This window comes from Carassius gibelio, chromosome A4 (assembly GCF_023724105.1).
Source record: "Carassius gibelio isolate Cgi1373 ecotype wild population from Czech Republic chromosome A4, carGib1.2-hapl.c, whole genome shotgun sequence".
Taxonomy (NCBI): Eukaryota; Metazoa; Chordata; class Actinopteri; order Cypriniformes; family Cyprinidae; genus Carassius; species Carassius gibelio.
Window position 1 is genome coordinate 26,182,504 of NC_068374.1, and position 18,589 is coordinate 26,201,092.

The 18,589-nt window shown below is 37.1% G+C and overlaps 1 protein-coding gene across 3 annotated transcripts; it reads right to left on the minus strand.

The window, feature by feature from the left end:
- Positions 1-2,025: 2,025 nt before the first annotated feature.
- On the minus strand, positions 2,026-17,913 carry etnk1 (ethanolamine kinase 1). Of its 3 annotated transcripts, XM_052578713.1 has the most exons (8): positions 17,685-17,906; positions 12,989-13,248; positions 12,018-12,158; positions 11,412-11,554; positions 7,865-7,948; positions 7,614-7,774; positions 4,815-4,888; positions 2,026-4,718 (listed from the first exon to the last, which is right to left on the minus strand). In XM_052578713.1, exons 1-8 carry the CDS (start codon positions 17,829-17,831, stop codon positions 4,646-4,648), a joined length of 1,083 nt encoding a protein of 360 aa, XP_052434673.1. In that variant the 5' UTR covers positions 17,832-17,906; the 3' UTR covers positions 2,026-4,645. The 3 variants fall into 3 exon arrangements, with proteins under 3 accessions (XP_052434673.1, XP_052434692.1, XP_052434682.1); XM_052578732.1 differs by lacking the exons at positions 2,026-4,718; positions 4,815-4,888 and adding an exon at positions 9,677-9,771 and having other exon boundaries at positions 7,625-7,774; positions 17,685-17,912; XM_052578722.1 differs by lacking the exons at positions 2,026-4,718; positions 4,815-4,888; positions 7,614-7,774 and having other exon boundaries at positions 7,872-9,771; positions 17,685-17,913.
- Positions 17,914-18,589: the final 676 nt, after the last annotated feature.

Consider the following 18,589-nt stretch of genomic DNA (forward strand, 5'->3'; position numbering starts at 1 on the left):
ATTACCAAAAATTTAATTTCTGTCATCATTTACTCACCGTCATGTTCTTCCATAGCCTATATGACTTATAAAAGGCACTTTGATGTTTTTTTTTTTCTTTCAATACAGTAAAAATAAATTTTGGACTCCACTGATTTTAATTGTGAAACCATATATATATATATATATATATATATATATATATATATATATATATATATATATATTGTCCATTTAAAGCATTCACACCATTTTGATGCTGTAGACTTGTTTTAAGGCAAAACATTACTGGCAAATCCATTTTTTTTTTTTTTTTTTTGTGGCTGTCAGTTTTTAGATTTTATGTTATTTATGTCTCCATTAGTCTAGTGGACTTTTTTATTACACTTTATCTAGTTGCATCAGTAGATGTCAGTCATCTGTTTTCGCAAAATGAGTCTTCACCTCAGTAGCACTCCCAGTATTTAGACCGAACATTACAGTTCTTTTTCCAGAGAAGGTTTTTCCAGAGGGATTGCTCATATATCATTTGCCTTTTTTTGGGGGCCATAAAACTCTGAACCTGGTTTTTATTTAGGTTCAGAATTCTGTTCTGGGAATATAGGCAAATGTGTGCACATTACTTTAAACATACCATTTCCAAAAAGTTGTCATACAAAACAACTGTCTTATGTGACTTATCAGCTTAGTATGGCGTTATCTATTAAGTTTTACTCCATGTCATTCCTATCTTAATAATTTTTACTAGTCATGAATCCTCATAATGTGATTTAGGTTTGACACACAGCCATATGTGACCTGTATATTCAAATGCTGCTAGCCATAAACGAAACAGTCTTCATTAACATCCTCAAAACATCAGATCGGCCTATTACAGTCATCTCATTGTGAAGATCCACACATTAGCTACAACAAGAGCTCCCATTAAACAATGAAACTAATGAGGTTAAAGTGAAATAAAACTAGATCGTGCAAGCTGAGTACAATTACCCCAAATCTATATACCCCACCCCATGTTTAAAGAGCCATTAATCAGATAAAAATAGACTGAAGAAGTCTTTTGTGATTAACGAGGTGAGACTTGTGCTAATTACTGTTTCCTCTGCTTGTAATTAGGTTGGCACATCTAATCAAGATGAATGAACGTCCTGACCCACTGCACATTGTTTGTGACTCACAAACCCAGCGGCTTTTACATCCTTATTCCTCAAACTGTATTATCATGACCTTGTCTCTATGAGACACGCTCCCATAACTGTGTATGGCTTTATTACACCCTCCTGCGGTGTGTTAAAAGAGATGTTGTGAATGCGAGCTTTGTCTGGTCTGTTCCGCCTTCAGCTGCTTTAAAGCTTTTTCAGTCATTTAGTCCATGTCTAACACCTGTTGTGGAAAAAAATCGGAGGCATGAATAGATGTGTGCAGTGTGCATGGGCTTTTTGGTTTGATGCATCTCGCTTTCAATGACAAACGATTGTAGAGGTGTTTGTCGGGAACAAACTATATGTTTTTGCTCATATTATTTTATGTAAACTAGGCACAAGAATTGTGCTAATATGTCGATATGTTGTGCATCTCGCACACTTGTAATTATTTCAGACAAGTGTTTGTAATTTGACCTTTGTAAAATGGAAATAAGTTGAGGCGTGAATACAGATATTGAATTTGGTAATTAATGCAGAGCTCTTGGTGGAAGTCGCTGGAGGGACTGGAACTAATTCAATTACAGTCTGAACTGGAGCACTGTTATAATTATTTCTTTCGGAAACACTCCGTAGCATAAAACACAGGCATGGTTCCCCCCACCCCCCCAAATCGCTGCTGTTAAATACCTTTGAGAAGGAAAAAAATGGTGGCTTAATCCATCACTCAGTGTAACTTTACAGTTTTAACCATTGTGCTGCGCTGAAAATCCTTTCCCTAAATTAATTTGGTGTTCCCAGTCCAAAATGATCCAACTACAACATGAAGGTTAACCACATCACATTTTGTTTTTATGACGCAATCTCTTTCTGGTAAGCAGAACGGGAAATCAAGACCAAGAACTTTTTAATTTCATTCAATTTTATTTCTATTCAGATTTGTTACAGAATCTATGCTACACTTCAGGATTGAATCCCCGGATTATTATTAAATCTACTTAAACAGTTCTTCTTAGAAAAAGACTATCTCTGGTTAGTTATTGACAACAGGCATTGTTTAATAATAAGCCAAGATTTTCTTTTACAGTATGTTTACAGTTGTACATATACACCTACATTAAAAACTGCCAGTAGATGCTTGCATGAGGCAGTCCTTTACGTTTGATGTTCACCAGAAGCACTTCATTGCCTGAAAGGTGGAACCATGCATCACTTTTCGGTTTTCTACAAATGCTAAAGAGTGCAAATCAGTTATAGACTGTTAAAAGAGTGAGTTTTTCCACTAGATGTTTGATGAACATTTCTGGTGTATTAAATAAAATAAAAAAGGAAAATGTAGCATTCTGTGTGGTCTTTGACAGTTCAAAAACATGATCAAGGTGCAACCTTGACCGTTACAAAAGAACTGGCATAGAAAAAGAAGCATACATCAAAATACTATAAAACAACCTGAAATTCACAGTTTCTAGTATTTACAGAATTATACATGGTTGTTTGTAGTATAGGCAAACTGACACAGGAAACTGAGGTAAATGAGGGTGGCCAGGCGGTGCAAAGGCAAGTCTCAGAGCTAAGGTTTGCACCAGAAATTTTGGGAGAAAAAGAAAAAGCTTGGTCACACTTTACACTATATTGTTCAAGTGTCCTGAGCATAATCTGAAACTAACTGGAATTGATTTCAGTGGCATTTTTTTATATTCATAATGGCTATTTTTTTTTCTCTCCAAGATATTTTGTCAAATAATTTAAATGAATTGGTTGATTGGAGTGGTCACCATTGTGTCTAAACACAACACTAGATCAGCCTAGAACAAAATATTATGAAACCAAATGTTGAAAGGTTTGGGGTCAGGAAGATTTTCTAACAGTTTTAAAAGAAGATTCAATCTCACTAAGGCAACATTTACTTGATCAGAATGTAGAAACCATAACCATGACTTTTCAGCAGCCATTACTCCAGTCTTCAGTGTCACACGATCCTTCAGAAATCAGTCTAATATAATAATGTGGTGCTCAGGAAACATTTCTTAACATAAACGTTAAACCCAGTTGTGATGCTAAATATTTTTGTGGAAACTGATTTACTTTCAGGATTCTTTAATGAATAAAAAGGAGAGAACGGAATAAAAGTATTAATGTCTTTCTAAAATAAATAAAGAAATCAATCAAATCAAATCTCATTGACTCCAAACTTTTGAACAGTGGGGTAATAGATATATTTATATAGGGCATTTTTGTTCATTTCAAGTCCAGATTAATATGAATAAACTACTACACCATTACTGTGTGGAGCGGCTTGTGGAGGGACCCTGCTAAATAAAGCATTATCTCTACTCTCACCATGTGCAGTTAAACTAGTCCTAAAGCAGAAAGAGCGGCCCATCGCACGGTGATCTGAGGACTGGTTTTGTTCTTAAAGCAGTCAGTTTGTGCAAAAAGGCCTGTCAGTTAGCTAGGCGGATGGGGAGTACGAATACAAAAGCTTTAGTAGTGCATTCAGAAAGCGATACCATCATTAAGGCTTCCAGGAAATACATCCATTACAACAAGTTCACGGATACCTCCCAGAAAAAGAGCCACCTCTTTAACAGCGCCACTTAAATCAGTACAAAACCACCATGTGACGTAAATATTACCACGTTATTTCTACTGTGGAAAAATACACTGTCTGTAATGTACAAGCAAGAAATATCAGCACTTTGGTGTGGGCTTCAGATTAGCTACAGGCTCGTCGTAGCCTTGGCTACTTTCTTCAAGCACCACGCTGAGAAAACAATGAAGAACTTTATGAATGCGCTATACAGTGGTTCACAGTGACAGGACGGGGGGAGGAATCGTCTGCCAGAAACGAACAACGAAGCTTCTATTGGTCCCCGAATTACGCATCTTACCGCGGCTGTGCCAGGAACAACACTTAAAGGAACAGACAGGCCAGAAGTTCCCCGTTTAGACCGAATCAGTGACTATCCATACAGTAAACCCTACATGATCTTACAGTACACTGATTTCTCTCATTAAAAGGTGTGTAAACAAGCAGGAATGACCTTTAGGGTGAGAACAGTTAGTTGCTGGGAACAGACCCAGCAGCCCTCCTCTCTGACTTCAGATAATAATTGTTGTTGAGGGAGGTTCCCTGTCCTTGGAGGACCGGTATCTGGGAGCTTTTCTTTATTTGAAATTCTCCAGGGCTCGCTCGTCACATACATTGGCAAGTGGAGGCTCCAGAGTAAGCCATCTGTGTGTCAGTTTTTGCTTCCTCTATTGGCAATATCACTAAAATGGACTAGGGCACAGGGGTGACCCTCTCTCTTGATCGCCACATTAAAGAGAGGAGGGTGGCTTAAGTGCTTGGTTTTCTACAACGCTAAACCAACTTTGAGTTCAGAGATGGGGCTTATCTAATATAATGTGTTCAGACAAGTAAGTGCAGTGTTCGGTCTACAAATTGAAGAGGTCTCCAGCTAGTTCTTGTGTCCACCAGGGGGAGCCCTTCTCGAGAGTAGCACAAGCCATGACCTGAGAGATTATTCTGGAAGGAGCAGTGACATCACCTCTGGTTTCATCTTGAAGTACTGGTTGAAACGGAGAACTGCATATCTGCAAGAACAAATATGGTGGCCGAGAATGAGCATACATAGTTTCAGTCTTGATTATATGGATGCTGTTCGGTGTTGTTCAAAAGTGAAAACTTACCCCAAGAAGTCAAAGTCGATAGTGGAGTACTGAGCCTGGATTAATGCCCACAGTCCCCAAAAGAAATGAGATGCCTGGGGAGAACAAAAAAAAACAAAGACCATGAGGAAAAATTAAGACTTTTTTTTTTTTTACTTTTTCACAGAGGAATATATCAGGTTACCGAGGACAAAAAAAATCATAATAATAATAAACATAAATAAATAAAATCATACTGTACCCCAAAAGGAAAAATAAATAAATAAATAAATAAATATATATATATATATATATATATATATATATATATATATATATATATATTTGTTTTTTGTTTTTTTTCATATCAATGTTTTGAAAAGAAGAAAAACTAAGCTATTTTACTTTAATTTTAATTTTAACTAAGATGAATGTATATGAAAGAAGCCTATTTCCAGTAACTCTGTGTCTATATATAAATAAATAAATCATTGGAAAAATCTATCCTCAAAACCACAAACCAGGCATATTTATTTTAATTAGAATCAGTGTAATTTAAATGTAGTGCAAAAAATACTGCCTTAATGTATTAATATTTCAAATGATCTACAAATATATAATTTGTTCTGATTACATTAATGCAAATTTGATATACATTGCAGGAGGCAGATGCTTAACAGTTATAAAAAAAAACAATCTCTCAATGCCCAGATCTCAATGTTCCCAAAAAAAAAAGAGGCTTCCTTTAATAAACACCAAATGCTCTTGATTTTCTATTTTGATTTCAGGGGAAAATAGGACTAAGGAATATTCTCGACAGGCTCTGTGAGATTCACCTTGACACTGGAGTTCACTGGGACAGATTGCATGTTGTATTGTTGCTTGGAAACATTTGACCCACGCCTTTCTAAGCAAAGACGGTTTCCTTTTAGTGTACCCATTAAAAAAAGGGAAAAAACGATAACTGCATGGAAGTTATCGGTGTTGATTCTGGATCACTGACAGTGATGTAAAAGCTTATAAAATGTGGCATTTATATAAAAGCCCTCTGAAGAGACTGAATCACTCCTGCCATCATGTGAGTAAAGATCATTTGTCTGCTGGCCTATAATAAAGTCTCTATCCTCTGTGTTTTTTGCTCAACTGCACAGAATAAATGTTTGCCTCTGCCAGAGCCAAGGGTGCTGAATCCCCTCAGACACAATCTCGGAGTATATTCAGACCATCTTTCATAAAAGTCTCCTGGCTAGGCATGTGAGGATGGTGTGCAAACATAATAAAGCAGAGCTTCAGTGGGTGCCACACACCCACGTCTATCTAAAATGAATACACAGTCCTTGAAATATATAGAGATTTTTTTGGGGGAAATATTAGTTCAATAAACTCAATTAAATTCTTACTTTATACAGTTATGAATTGATGTAAAATGCACTACTGTTCAAAGGTCTGGGTAAGATTTTCTAGTGTTTTTGAACGAAGTCCATTATCCTCACCAAGGCTGCATTTAGTTTGATCGAAAATACTGTTTGAAACATTATTTAATATTACTGTATTCTATTTCAATATAATATAGTTATTATATAACAATTTATTCCTGTGATAGTAAAGCTGTTTTTTTCAGCACCATTACTTCAGTCATCAGTGTAACATGAGCCTTCGGAAATCATTTGCTGCTCATGAAACTTTTCTTATTATTATTATCAATGTTGAAAACAGCTGCTTAATATTTCTGTGGAAACAGTTTTTCAGGATTCTCTGATAAACAAAGTCTTTAGTGTCACTTTTGATCAACTGTATGCACCCTTGCCGATTAAATGTATTCATTTTTATTGAAAGAAAATCATTTGACTGACTCAACTTTGGTGTGCAAAGCTTATAAATAATTGTATAAACAGTTTCTGGCAATTTTCTATTGATTTCATCTTTGTAACTTTCACAACTGTGTCTGATATTATTCAGAATCACCTTTGTTTACTATTATATCATCTACATTATATAATATAGATATAAATGAATGATGAGAATATAACATTTTGATTATTAAAAGCTACGCCAGCTGCCTTCAACTTCTAGAAACCATAATATTGGCTTAATTTGTTTACGGTGCGTTAACATGATACTTAATCAGTATATACCCATATTTTTAAGGACTCTTCTATTTTCTTTTTCAATTAAAGCTGCAAGAAAAAGGAATCCAAAGTGAAAGGCAACAAATCACAAAGGCAACGCACATCTGTTATCATTAAGCCCCACACTGTGGCATTCCTCTGGCGTTTGTTTTAGCGTCTCTCAAGGTCCCTCTCAGGGACAGGAGAGAAAACTGCGCCCCCATAACCGAGAGCCAGAGGATGATTATGTTTTCTCTTTCTCTTCTTCCCCTAACAGACTTGAAATTAAAAAAATGTCTGCCCTGCTTTTAACACGTCTGCTGATCCCAAAAGACTGAACGGTGAGAGTAAACTAGATATTAAATTAGTTTTCCTCTGAAAGTAAACATCATTGTCAAGAAAGGGCAGGTGTGCTACTTGATTGTGGAAGAATGACCTGTGCGCACACAAACACCCAGAGGTCGACGCCTGCAAGGATCTCAAGGCTTCTTCCCTGACATCTTCCAATCATTATTCATACCTTCGTCTCCACTGGCCCTAATGCAGACCATCTACCTGCTAAATAGTTAAACTGCTCACCATGTTCCAGTTTACTTTGTAAAATGCTGCGTGTCATTAAAGAAAGTAATTACATTGAAAAAACCAATGTCTGATGTTTAATTTGGCAGGGTGCAGATGGATGGAAGTGCGTCACGATTCCAGACTGTGGCAGATGAATCCAGTTTCGACTCACCAAGGCGAAGCGGTTGACTTGCACGTACAGCACCTCCACTTCAGTGTTGGACACCTGTGTGCCCTGGGATTTGTACTCCTTGTAGGCCTCCAGATAGGCCTGGAGCCATTGCAACTGGAGCTCTCGCCCGGGATACAGGGTGTAGTCCACCTCATTCAGACCTGTCAATCACAAGAAGGCCACACCCACTTGGTTAAGCAGGTTCTTTACTCTTCTATCCAATGGCTTAATTTGTGTTCATAGAGCATTACCTGCAAATTCATTGAAGTGATTGCCAATATCATAGGCTTGATAATTGTACCCAGCATATTCGTAGTCAATGAATTTGACATTTCCTGCAGGAGGGGAAACAAATAGCAATTTGTTTAGAAAAGCACACGGGCATTGTCTTCTTAATAACCCTTGTTCTTTTTTACTGTAACAATCTATTGCCTGTATTAGCAAACCAACACTACAATGGGCATTATCTGCAATTTAAGTGACTTATCAAATCAAATGTGGAAAAAAGGAGTAAGGATTTGCATTCTGGTGCAAGACGAGAAAGAATAAACAAATGATGATGTGAACAAGACACAGGGACAGATTTCATGCACTTATAGCATGCATGTGGAAAAAACAGCATGTTATATGGGTGATTCTTCAATTAGGGTAACTTTGAAAAATGAAACTTTATCACACGGTTTCATTTCATGTAAAATATTTTTCACATCCTCTAATGATAGGATTTTGATTTTGTGCGTGATGGGAATGATTTTTTTGTGTGTGGACACAACATTGCGCGCTCAATTAACTTTTGAACGGTTGAAAAGATACTGTTTATGGATTAAAATTCTCAAATACTGACTATTTTGGTAATGATGTCAAAAAACCTACTTTCAGATCATGATGCAACATTCTTCATTATAATTTTGATGTTCACTATACCCATCTTACCACATCAGGTATCATTTCCATCATAACTAAACATGACCATCAAAATCATGATCATCATTTCATGATTTTAATAATTCAATAATGTATTAGTTTTTAAGTGTATGGGGTAAATGAAATTGATTCTTTATTCTGAAAAGTGCAATATTTCAACACAAGCAATTAAAAACAACACGTTTAAAGTTTTTATAATGATTTACAAATTATGATCATCTTTTCAAAATAAAATTACTTATGTTATCAATTTAAAAAAAATAAAAAGTTTATCTAATTGATGAATCACCATTTACATGAGTCTGCTGAGAAGAAAAGTGGAAAACTTGCAACGTTCTTTGATTTTTTAGTTTAAAGGAAAATGTGTATTATAATTTATATATATATATATATATATATATATATATATATATATATATATATATATATATATATATATATATATATATATATATATATATATATATATATATTTCAACTGAAAACAAACAATGATTCCGGCTTAAATACAAATTATTAGTGAGTGGGCAAAGTTATTCCAAGTTTTCCAGGAAATCTCGTTACTGGTGACAGAAAGAGCACCTCGCATAAACAGTCTTCAGGAAACAGTAAAAGTAAAAAGAGAGTAAAATAAAAGTGAATAGAGCAGAAATGGATAAACAAATCAGGTTAGATAAGAGTTGACAGCATTATAAAATGCAAAATGCAAAATAAAATAAAAAATACGGAAACGGCTGTACTGTAAAACCACAGGGTTGGAAGGACAGAGGAGGTAAAGGAGAGAAAATGGGCAATGTTGCCATCTAATGGCACATAGTCTGTATAGCAGTGATCTAGCAAGCAGTGACTTGATCAGTCAGGTGATGTAGACAGTGTTGAAAACAAAGCCTTACTCCACTTACTCTACAAATGTGTAATGCGTGTGTATGTATATATATATATATATGTATACAAATACAGTATAATATATGACAAATCACTGCCTAGTTTTTTAAATGCACATTATTGCACCTAATGTGTGTTTGACTTTACGTTGCCTTGCATTCCCAGTGCTCTAGAGCTCCTGGTGTGTAGAAAAAAGTTTGATTGACATTGGACAGAAGTGTTGGTCTACAGAAAGAGACACGTGAGGTGGTTACCGGGCCCGGTGGCGTCCTAGCGGGACACACTGAACACCTCCAGTCAGTGGCTATAGCCCTGTGCAGCAGATGAAGAGATTTGGGCAAACTCACATCTGTCACAGAACACACACAGCTTCACTGCAGAGAGGCCATTGGGCGCCTCCCCCGTTAAGAACAAACACGGCTCATCTCATAAACGCACACCCCCACCACACAGCATCCCCATTGGTCCATTAGCCAGCCAGTGAGGACCCAAGTTACTGGCTCTATGCAAATGCCACAGTGGCTTCCTGTGCAGGTCGAGCCTGTGGGACTCTCAGACTTATCTGACTCCCTAAGTGTCAACGAAAGGCAAGAAAAACAAAAACAGGTACGAGCTCGGAAGGCTGGCCTATTGCATAACACTCCTGTTCTTGGCTTCTATAGGTCTCACCGGGAAGGGGAGGGGGCTGAGTGAGCAGGAATGTCAAAAACTTAAACATTTTACTGTGAAAACTTCCTCCCACCCCTTGGTTTGTGTGTTAAAAGCGAGTAGGAGGAAGTGGCTTGGCTTTTTTTCTCAAAACAGAGCCTCCTTCCTCTCTCTAAGTTTAAGTGCCCAAGGTCGCAGCTGCCTCCAAACCCTGTTCTCATAGCAGATTTCCATGAGCCAATCTTTAATCGCTTGTTGTCAATTATTTACTGCTTCAAGAACAGTTTTTAGGGGCAAGTGATACCTTAAGGGCAACCGATACGTGCTGTTGGTAATCAGTTTGACGGTTGCAGCCACTTAAAAAAAAAAAAAAAAAAAAAAAAAGTGAGAGACAGGAACTACATTCTCACACTACTGCTGTGGCAGAGCAAACATTTTCTCATGCTCTTACTCTTCAAAAGTGGGTCATTCCTGTTATGCTGTCGATTTTGAGTGAATTTTAATTAATAATGTTTATATATTATATACATTTTTAAATAACAACTACAGTATAATATATGAAAAAATCTATATATCTAAATATGTAATATAATAAATATATAATTAATTATTCATTATATTATTTATAAATATAATTAAAATATTGTACTTTATTTTAGGTTTGGCACCTGAGAACATGACAAAAAAATCCACTCAAACTAAAGAAAAATTACTTTTATTTTCCTAGTCTAATTCACATATAATAAATAAATACTGTATTACTGAAACTTCAAAATGATCAAATGACTTGCTTTTATTCAAATTAGGCTTTGAATTTCCTTCCTTATATTTTCTTGTCATTGTATAAATAAAGCTGAAGTGCCTTGGCCTGAGCTGGGCATATTTATGAAAGTCTGATACTGTGTTTTATAGAAAAACTTCCTCATTTGAAAAATATATTTGCAGAAAGGAACGAACTGAAAACATTGCGCATAACAGGAATGTCACACTGGCATTCACTCTCCATCCTGTGGGCCAGGTAGCGGCAGACGGTCGCCAGTCTGTACATCATGAAGATAGTAAACAGCATCACAGCATTCAACAACATTCCCCAAAGCAAACACAAACACACATTTGCTTTTGATTTCAAGAACAGAAAACACATTTTATGGAAACCAGTGGATTCTCCTGATTGCCTTGATTAAAATCGGATGATCATTTAATTGTACTACCCTTTAGGAAAGGGCATCCATGCTATATTTCAGAGGTGAAAACACTAAATGTAAGCCTACCTTAGGCAGGGGGGGGTTGGGAAAACATACGCTGTGGCTGAAGGAAACCGGTGGGGTTTGTTGTACTCACCTTCCTGTTGTTTGTAGATGATGTTCTTACAGAGCAGATCGTTGTGACACAGAACGACTGGGGAACCCAGTTTAGAAAGGTTCTGCTGAAGCCAGATCATCTCGTCTCTAAGACACGCGGTGCTGGGCACCTCACTGTTCAGCCTGGAAACAGACGACACATACATGCATTCAGAAAACACAAACGCGCTCTTCTGTTCCAGTGTGATTCAAATAAGGCACACTGTACACAAACCTGCTTCACTCAATAAGATAAACATCTTAAAAACAGCAAACTAACTGCACAGACACTTATGGGTGTTTGATTTGTTTCCAGCAGTTGTCACGCAATAACTTTTAGTGCCTCTAAGGCATTAAAATTAACATACCTAAATTCAAACATACCAGAACTATTACTTTTACTCAAACTTGACTAGGGCAGACACTCTAACAATCCACATAGCAACATTCTCCATGTCTCAGTTTTGCATGTAAAAAAACCTCCCTGTACTGACAGCTTTAAAATCGCCCAGAGACATTATACTCGAAGGGTGTGTTACTCTACATGTTCTGCTTTGCTAAAAAAAACATGTCTCAAAACAATGCAATCCTTAAAATTAAAGCTCACCTCTGGTCCATCTCAGGGTCTTCAAAGTGTGTTGGAACAAGAGAAAAGAACTTGCTCATCTTCAGCCAGAGGTCTGATTGGGGCACCCAGCCGTTGTGGGCATGTATGGCATGGTACTTTGCCATCTGCCTCGCAATGTGCCTGTAAACAAATAAAAATGTCTTATTTTCAGGTTTAGGTTTTGGTTTTTTAGAGTGGCTCTACAGTATATTATATACAAAAGTTTGGGATTTTTTAAGACTTTTAAAAGTCTCTTATGCTCACCATAGCTGCAATTATCTGATCAAAAATAAGTATTATATTGTGAAATATTATTACAAATAGTTATCTATTATAATCTTTTTTTTTAATGTACTGTAAAGGCAAAGTCGAATCTCTAACATCATTGCTCCAGTCATCAGTTACACATAATCTTTCAGAAATCATCCTAATATGCTGATATGGTGCTAAAGAAACACTTCTTATTATTATCAATGTGAAAAACCACTGGAAAGTCCTAAAGAATAACATTTATTTGAAATAAAAAAAAACTTTGTAGCTTTATAAATGTCTTTGCTGTCAATTTTGCTTTAATGCAGCATTGCTGAATAAAAGTATAATTTTTTTTCCTGCAAACTTCTGAGAAGTAGTGCATTTAAATGCCAACACTTTAGTCACTGGTTTGCTAACACAGTAGCCTTGTTCTTTCACAGCTGTCTGAGACCCGACAAGTATTGGCTGGAGGCCTGGGTCAGAGTGCGAGAGAGAAAGCGTAGTGCGTCATTCATGTCTTAAGGCATTACTGGGTTGTGCCTTAGTAAGTTGTGCCTTAGTAAGTTTGGGGTTGTGTGACAAATGTCTGGCTAGTTGGAAGATCAACCCCGGTATCTCCACCCCGGTATCTCCACCCCGTCACGTCATCCTGAATCAATTAGCTCAGTATTATAAAGGATGATTGGATGATCATCCCATTAGAACACGCAGTTGCTCACCTGAACATGGCAGGGCTACGGATGTGCTCGGGCTCCAGGGCCACTCCCTGTAGGAACTCATAGCACAGGCCGTTGTTGAAGGTGCAGTAGAGGCGTGGAGCACATCGGTGCGCCTGCAGGACACGGAAGCTCTTCACTTCGTTCTCACGGTCCACAAACAGTTCTGTCTTGTTCCCGTAGACCCGAACCAGGACCACGTCCTGCATGGCCCCGCCGACGTAACAGCCAATCAGCTTGTTTGTGATACCGTCGGTGAAAGACTGCAGAAAGAGGAAGAAAACAAGTGGAGAGGTCATCGCTTCCAGCTCACTCAGATGGCTTGAGGTTAACCTTTAGTGATGTTCATTAAAAAACGAATTGTTAAGATCAGCATCACATGCCTCAAGTTCCTTTTTCCACTACATAAGTTGAAGAGAAACTTCATATTTACATGTATAAAAAAACGACTGATCACCAAACTTAGTGTGGCAAAACAACTAAATTACTTTTAGTTTATTCTGAATCAAAAGTGGGTGTATTCAGGGTGACAGAGCTGAACAAATTAACATCGTCCACTAATGTAAAAAAGGAGCGTGTTTGAGACGCCAAGCATTCCAGGCCACAATCATCTGTACTATTTGGGAAGGACGGGCAGTGGGCGAAACGTCTGGAATTTGATTTCTGCCAGTGTCAGAGTGGTCTGGCATGTGCTGAGCACTCAATTTTGTTTCAAAGTTGATGAAAACAACCCAATACATATCTGGTTTCCCTCCCACATGCAAGCGACGTGACACACCCCTACCAACTCTATTAATACAAGGAAACACTGTTCCACACCTTAGGCTAAACAGTCTTCAGTTTACTAATATATAATTACAGACTGATGACTTTTTATACCGGAAGGAGGCTTCGGATGTTTGGGTTTACACTGTAATGGGGAAGTGAGTTCTTATATGGTTTTAAAATGCCCAGAATGAAAATTCTGTAATCCTTTATTCTGTAATGTCACTCCAAAGTGTGTACGACTTTCTTTTTTATCTGTCCAACACCAACGAAGATGTTTTGAAGAACATATCAGGTTTCTGTATATGTTTTGTCCGTGAGTTCCAATGTTTTTCAGATATCCTTCAAAATCTCTTTAGCTGTGAACTTCTGTGGTAAAATCATCAATAATTTACCAATGACTTCATGGAAATGTCCATTCGGCCTTTCGCAATCCCAAATGCAGGGAGCATTCGATTCAATGCCTGTAGTAGCACTTGAAAAACTTGATTCAAGGTGTCTCCCCTGGTGCCCAGCTAAAGAAAAGATTGCTATCTTCACATTACTAAACAACACCAAGGCAACGGAAACCTGAACCATCACAATAAACATTGTTAATGCCGTAGTCAATAGTCAATACATGTCGGTTCTGTAATCAGTGGAACTGACTTCGTACACACCACGTTTCTAAGAAACTGCTTGAAATTCTGCTTGCCTGGAAAGGCTGAAAACTTCTTGGAGAATGAGTAGTCATGTGAAATATGTTTGTTCTTGGAAAAGGCAGTTCTGTGAGATGCCTTGTTCAATCATTAAAGAAGATTTTGGCTTTGTGTATAGATGTACTCCACTGTTCTCGATTCCACCCATCTCAGTATTAATCATCCATGAATGCAAGGGCTGAGAAAACAAAATCGATGAATCGCGAATCGAGAGATTATTAAGCATCGTTTCTGAGATTTTCCGAATACATAGCCATTCTTTCTTGAGTTGATCCTGAGCTTAGTTTTGAACAGCAGATGACACTGCATGCTTTAGAAAAAGCCGTACTCTGCTCGTTAGGGCTGTGCAATTAATTAAAATCGAAACGAAATCGCTATTTGAGATGTTGTGATTTCCTAATCGTAAACGCCTGCGATGTGGATGCGATATTACTCTGTTCCTGAGCATATGCTTGACTGTCAGTCTTCAGTGACAGTCTTACTAACCAGCCGGTTTCAAGCTTGGCTTTGCAAATTTAAAATCGCAAATCAAATCGCAATCGCAATATCTGTCAAAAAAAATCACAATTAGATATTTTCCCCATATCACACAGCCCTACTGCTCGTTTCCAAATTCTTACACACACTTGAACCCAAAATAATTCATACAATTTGAAAAGGTTGAAGCGAATTACAAGGGTGTTCAGAGTGGGCTGTGTTTACATTAATCTTGCGTCAAAAAAGCATTCTGAGCTGAGTTTAAATTAACGTTACGTGACTCAGCCGAATGCACAAGCGCTCTTTAGCACTCCTCTTCATGAGTATTTGAGAGTAGATTAGAGCGCCATCTGCTGTTAAAATCTAAACTCAGAATCGATTCCAGAGGAATTGCGATGCATTCTGAAAATCTCACTGCATCGATTTATTGTCCTAGCCCTAATGAATGCAGATTGCTCTGGGGTGAACAGAGCAGTGTAATGTCACCGTCACAGACGTCTTTGCATGTCAGCTGAAAGCACACACCTATAGTGTTATAGTAATTTGACTGGATAGCAACAAATGCCTTGACACTGACTATCCTACACAAATATTGACTTTGAGCCATTTTAAAAATGAGGGATGCTGTATGACCATAAGGCACTAACGCAGGTAGAAAATGTCCTTATACTTCATTCATCTGTCCTGTACATCTGTCAGAACAGTAAATGACATCTACATTATATAATTATATAACATTATATAATTCAACAAAGCATCAGTGAACGGTAATTGAAAATAAAAATAAAAAAGTCTTATATAACTTTTCCAGTGCCTTCAGGTTTCATAAATTGGATCTAATATCCGATAAGTTCTAATTAAACCTTAATAGACACCATTAACTAGCAATGTGCCGATCCGATACTATGTATCGGTAGGTATCGGCTCCGATACTGCCATTTTCTGCCGGATCGGGTATCGGTAAGAGGAGAACGATCCAAATCCAAAATTGTGTGTATAATATTCTGTGTAATCTTTAAGCCACACTAAAGGCATAAAAACATTGTGAAGCACCATAAATTTTCCATGCACTATATTCCAATTCTTCTGAAGCTGTTCCATTGTTTAATGTTAAATTCAAGTTTGCATAAACTTTTCTCTCCACTGCTGTTGTCTGTCATCTTTCAGTCAGTATTCAAACTGTGTGTCAGGTGTTAACCACAATGAAACTCTCTCTCCAAGATTATTCAATGTTCCTATTATTATACTTGATCTGTAGATAAAAGATCAATGGTTTTGCATGAAAGGACTTTATTTTGCTGGAGTTTAGTGTGGTTTCTAAATCATGTTACTTTCTACAGGGTGTCTGTTAGATCACAAAACCAGAATAGTGAGCACAATTAATTGTTCTTCACATGCACAGTAACTGAAATTTAAATGAATGTATTTTACAACAATACAAAGAGCAATATATAACATTATACCAGTTTTAGTCCTACACATATTCACTTTTATTTGTTCCCCTACTAAATGTTTTTTTTTTCACTAAATGTTTAGATTTTATAAGTATTGGCACTGACCATTTTTCTAGAGTAACCTTTGCTGCTGAATTATCCATTTACCTAGTTTATAATAGTATTTTCATAGATTATAGCTATATATTTTTTCATTTGTTATTTTTCTGTATAATGAAGTTGTCTATATTAAGTAGACTGCATTTAACACAAAAATCAGTGATGATAAAGTCAACACACAGAGACATAGATATTCTACATTGTTTTTTTTTTTAAAGTGCTAGAATCGGTATCAGCCGATACTCAACATTTTTGGGATCAGACTGGTTCTGAAAAAAATGGTACCATACATCCCTACTATTAACTAGTTTCAATTACTTACACCTTAGTAACAATGTACCTACACCTTGTGACTAGTACAACTATAATAGACACCAGCAACTATTGTAATACTAGCTGAAAGTCAATAGTTCTCCATACACTGAACAAAATAGTAACCTTTAAGTTAACTGGTTTTAAATATTATTTATTAATCGCTGAATCAACCTAAATACATCATTTAAACCAACAAAACTACGTTTTACAGTTTTAATCAGGTAGTAATACCTCTTTAAGGTACGGATTAAAGGTTACCACTTTTTACAGTATAGAATTTAAAGCCAAACATGTAAATTTGTTAACCATAGCAATTACTAGTCATTATTAGGATTCATGTAATTAGTACTAGTATCTCAAAAATAAGTACTAATTACGAATTGTAAAAAAGTAACCACTCATTATTGGAATACCTAAAGTATTTTTTTTAAATAGTAATAACATAAATACAGACACTAATTTTAATTCGTTTAAGGGAATAAATAAGCTATAAAAAAAGTCAATACACAACATCCAAAGATCCAACCACCCACGTTCTTCCCCTTGTAGTTTCACTTTACATTCATACTGTTGCTTTAATTTTCTCGTAATGGTGCATTAAATATATTGAAGCGAAGAGCTATATTTTTTCATGAATGAGAGTGTTACAACATAAGTGCTTTGACAGCTCGCATTGGCAGCCGTGTCTCTGCTAAGCGCCATGGTGCCGACGGGTCCATCTGGTGACGCAGCTCGGGATTTGAAGGCGAAACACGCTTAACTTCGCTTTTATGCATTATATAAGGCGTCAAATCGGCTGCTGTCGGTGAATGCAGACTTTGTGCATCGGTTAGAGCCAGCGTGCGAGCACCTGAATCGTAGGCAAAAAAAAAAATGAGACACGAGAATTACCTTCATTTTGACCTCCGAAGGTTTCCAGTGAGGTCTCAACGTTTTGATGAGTTTCAGCGCTCCGGCTCTGTAATCGTGCTCGTCTAGAGTCACGTCTAATTTAGGAACCAAAGGCGCGCCTTCTGGGACGTGAATGTAATTGGCCATTGCTATATACTCTTGCTGGTGCTGCTCTGAGACGGAGAAGATTCAGTGAATGCGATAAAGTAACGCAGGGTGAGGATTTAAGCTCAGGTTCTGCACGGTTACGCCTCCAGTGGGGATGTTCGATTCGCGAATCAAGCGTTCTTACCACTCGGTTCTTCTTTTTCGCGATTCAACTGAACCGATTCGCAGAGCATTTTGAGCGGACGGTTCTCTTAAATGTGAAAATTGTATGATTATTTATCTTGTATGGCTTCAAACCTGTGTACATTTCTTACGCGGAACACAACAGATTAAAAAAAGATGTAAAGATGTGCTGTCAAATAAAAAAATTGGGGCTGTCTGAAAGTCTGGGTGAAAGTTGCTGTGAATAAATTTGGTGTCATCTGTGCACTGGAAATATAAACATAAGTATTTAACGAAATATTTAACATGAGCGATGATTGATGGAAATCAGTGAATTGGTTTTTGAACCGGTTCATTCAAGTGAACAGTGCGAACGAACCGATTCGCTAAAGTGATTCGATTTCTCAGTGCTATCAGGTGATCCCACCCCTGTGCTTTCAGAGACTCTCGCAGTGCATGCTGGTACTATATGACTCACACTCACAATGCTTTACATCTACTGCGTTACTGTGTCACTAAGATAATACTTAAGGTAGAAAGGCTTTCGTGTTTGCTTTACTGTTTTCGACTCATGAAAATGTGTGCTCACTGTCGATGTTCATTTTGAATAGCTTTTAGCGAGATAAAATAATCTA

Coding starts and splice junctions, on each gene's coding strand:
- etnk1 (XM_052578713.1), bottom strand. CDS start 17,831: ATGGCCAATTACATTCACGTCCCAGAAGGCGCGCCTTTGGTTCCTAAA. Junction 7,949..11,411: donor CATCTACAAACAACAGGAAG/GTGAGTACAACA, acceptor CCCCTCCTGCAG/GAAATGTCAAATTCATTGAC. Junction 4,889..7,613: donor AAGTCAACCGCTTCGCCTTG/GTGAGTCGAAAC, acceptor TGTTCTCCCCAG/GCATCTCATTTCTTTTGGGG.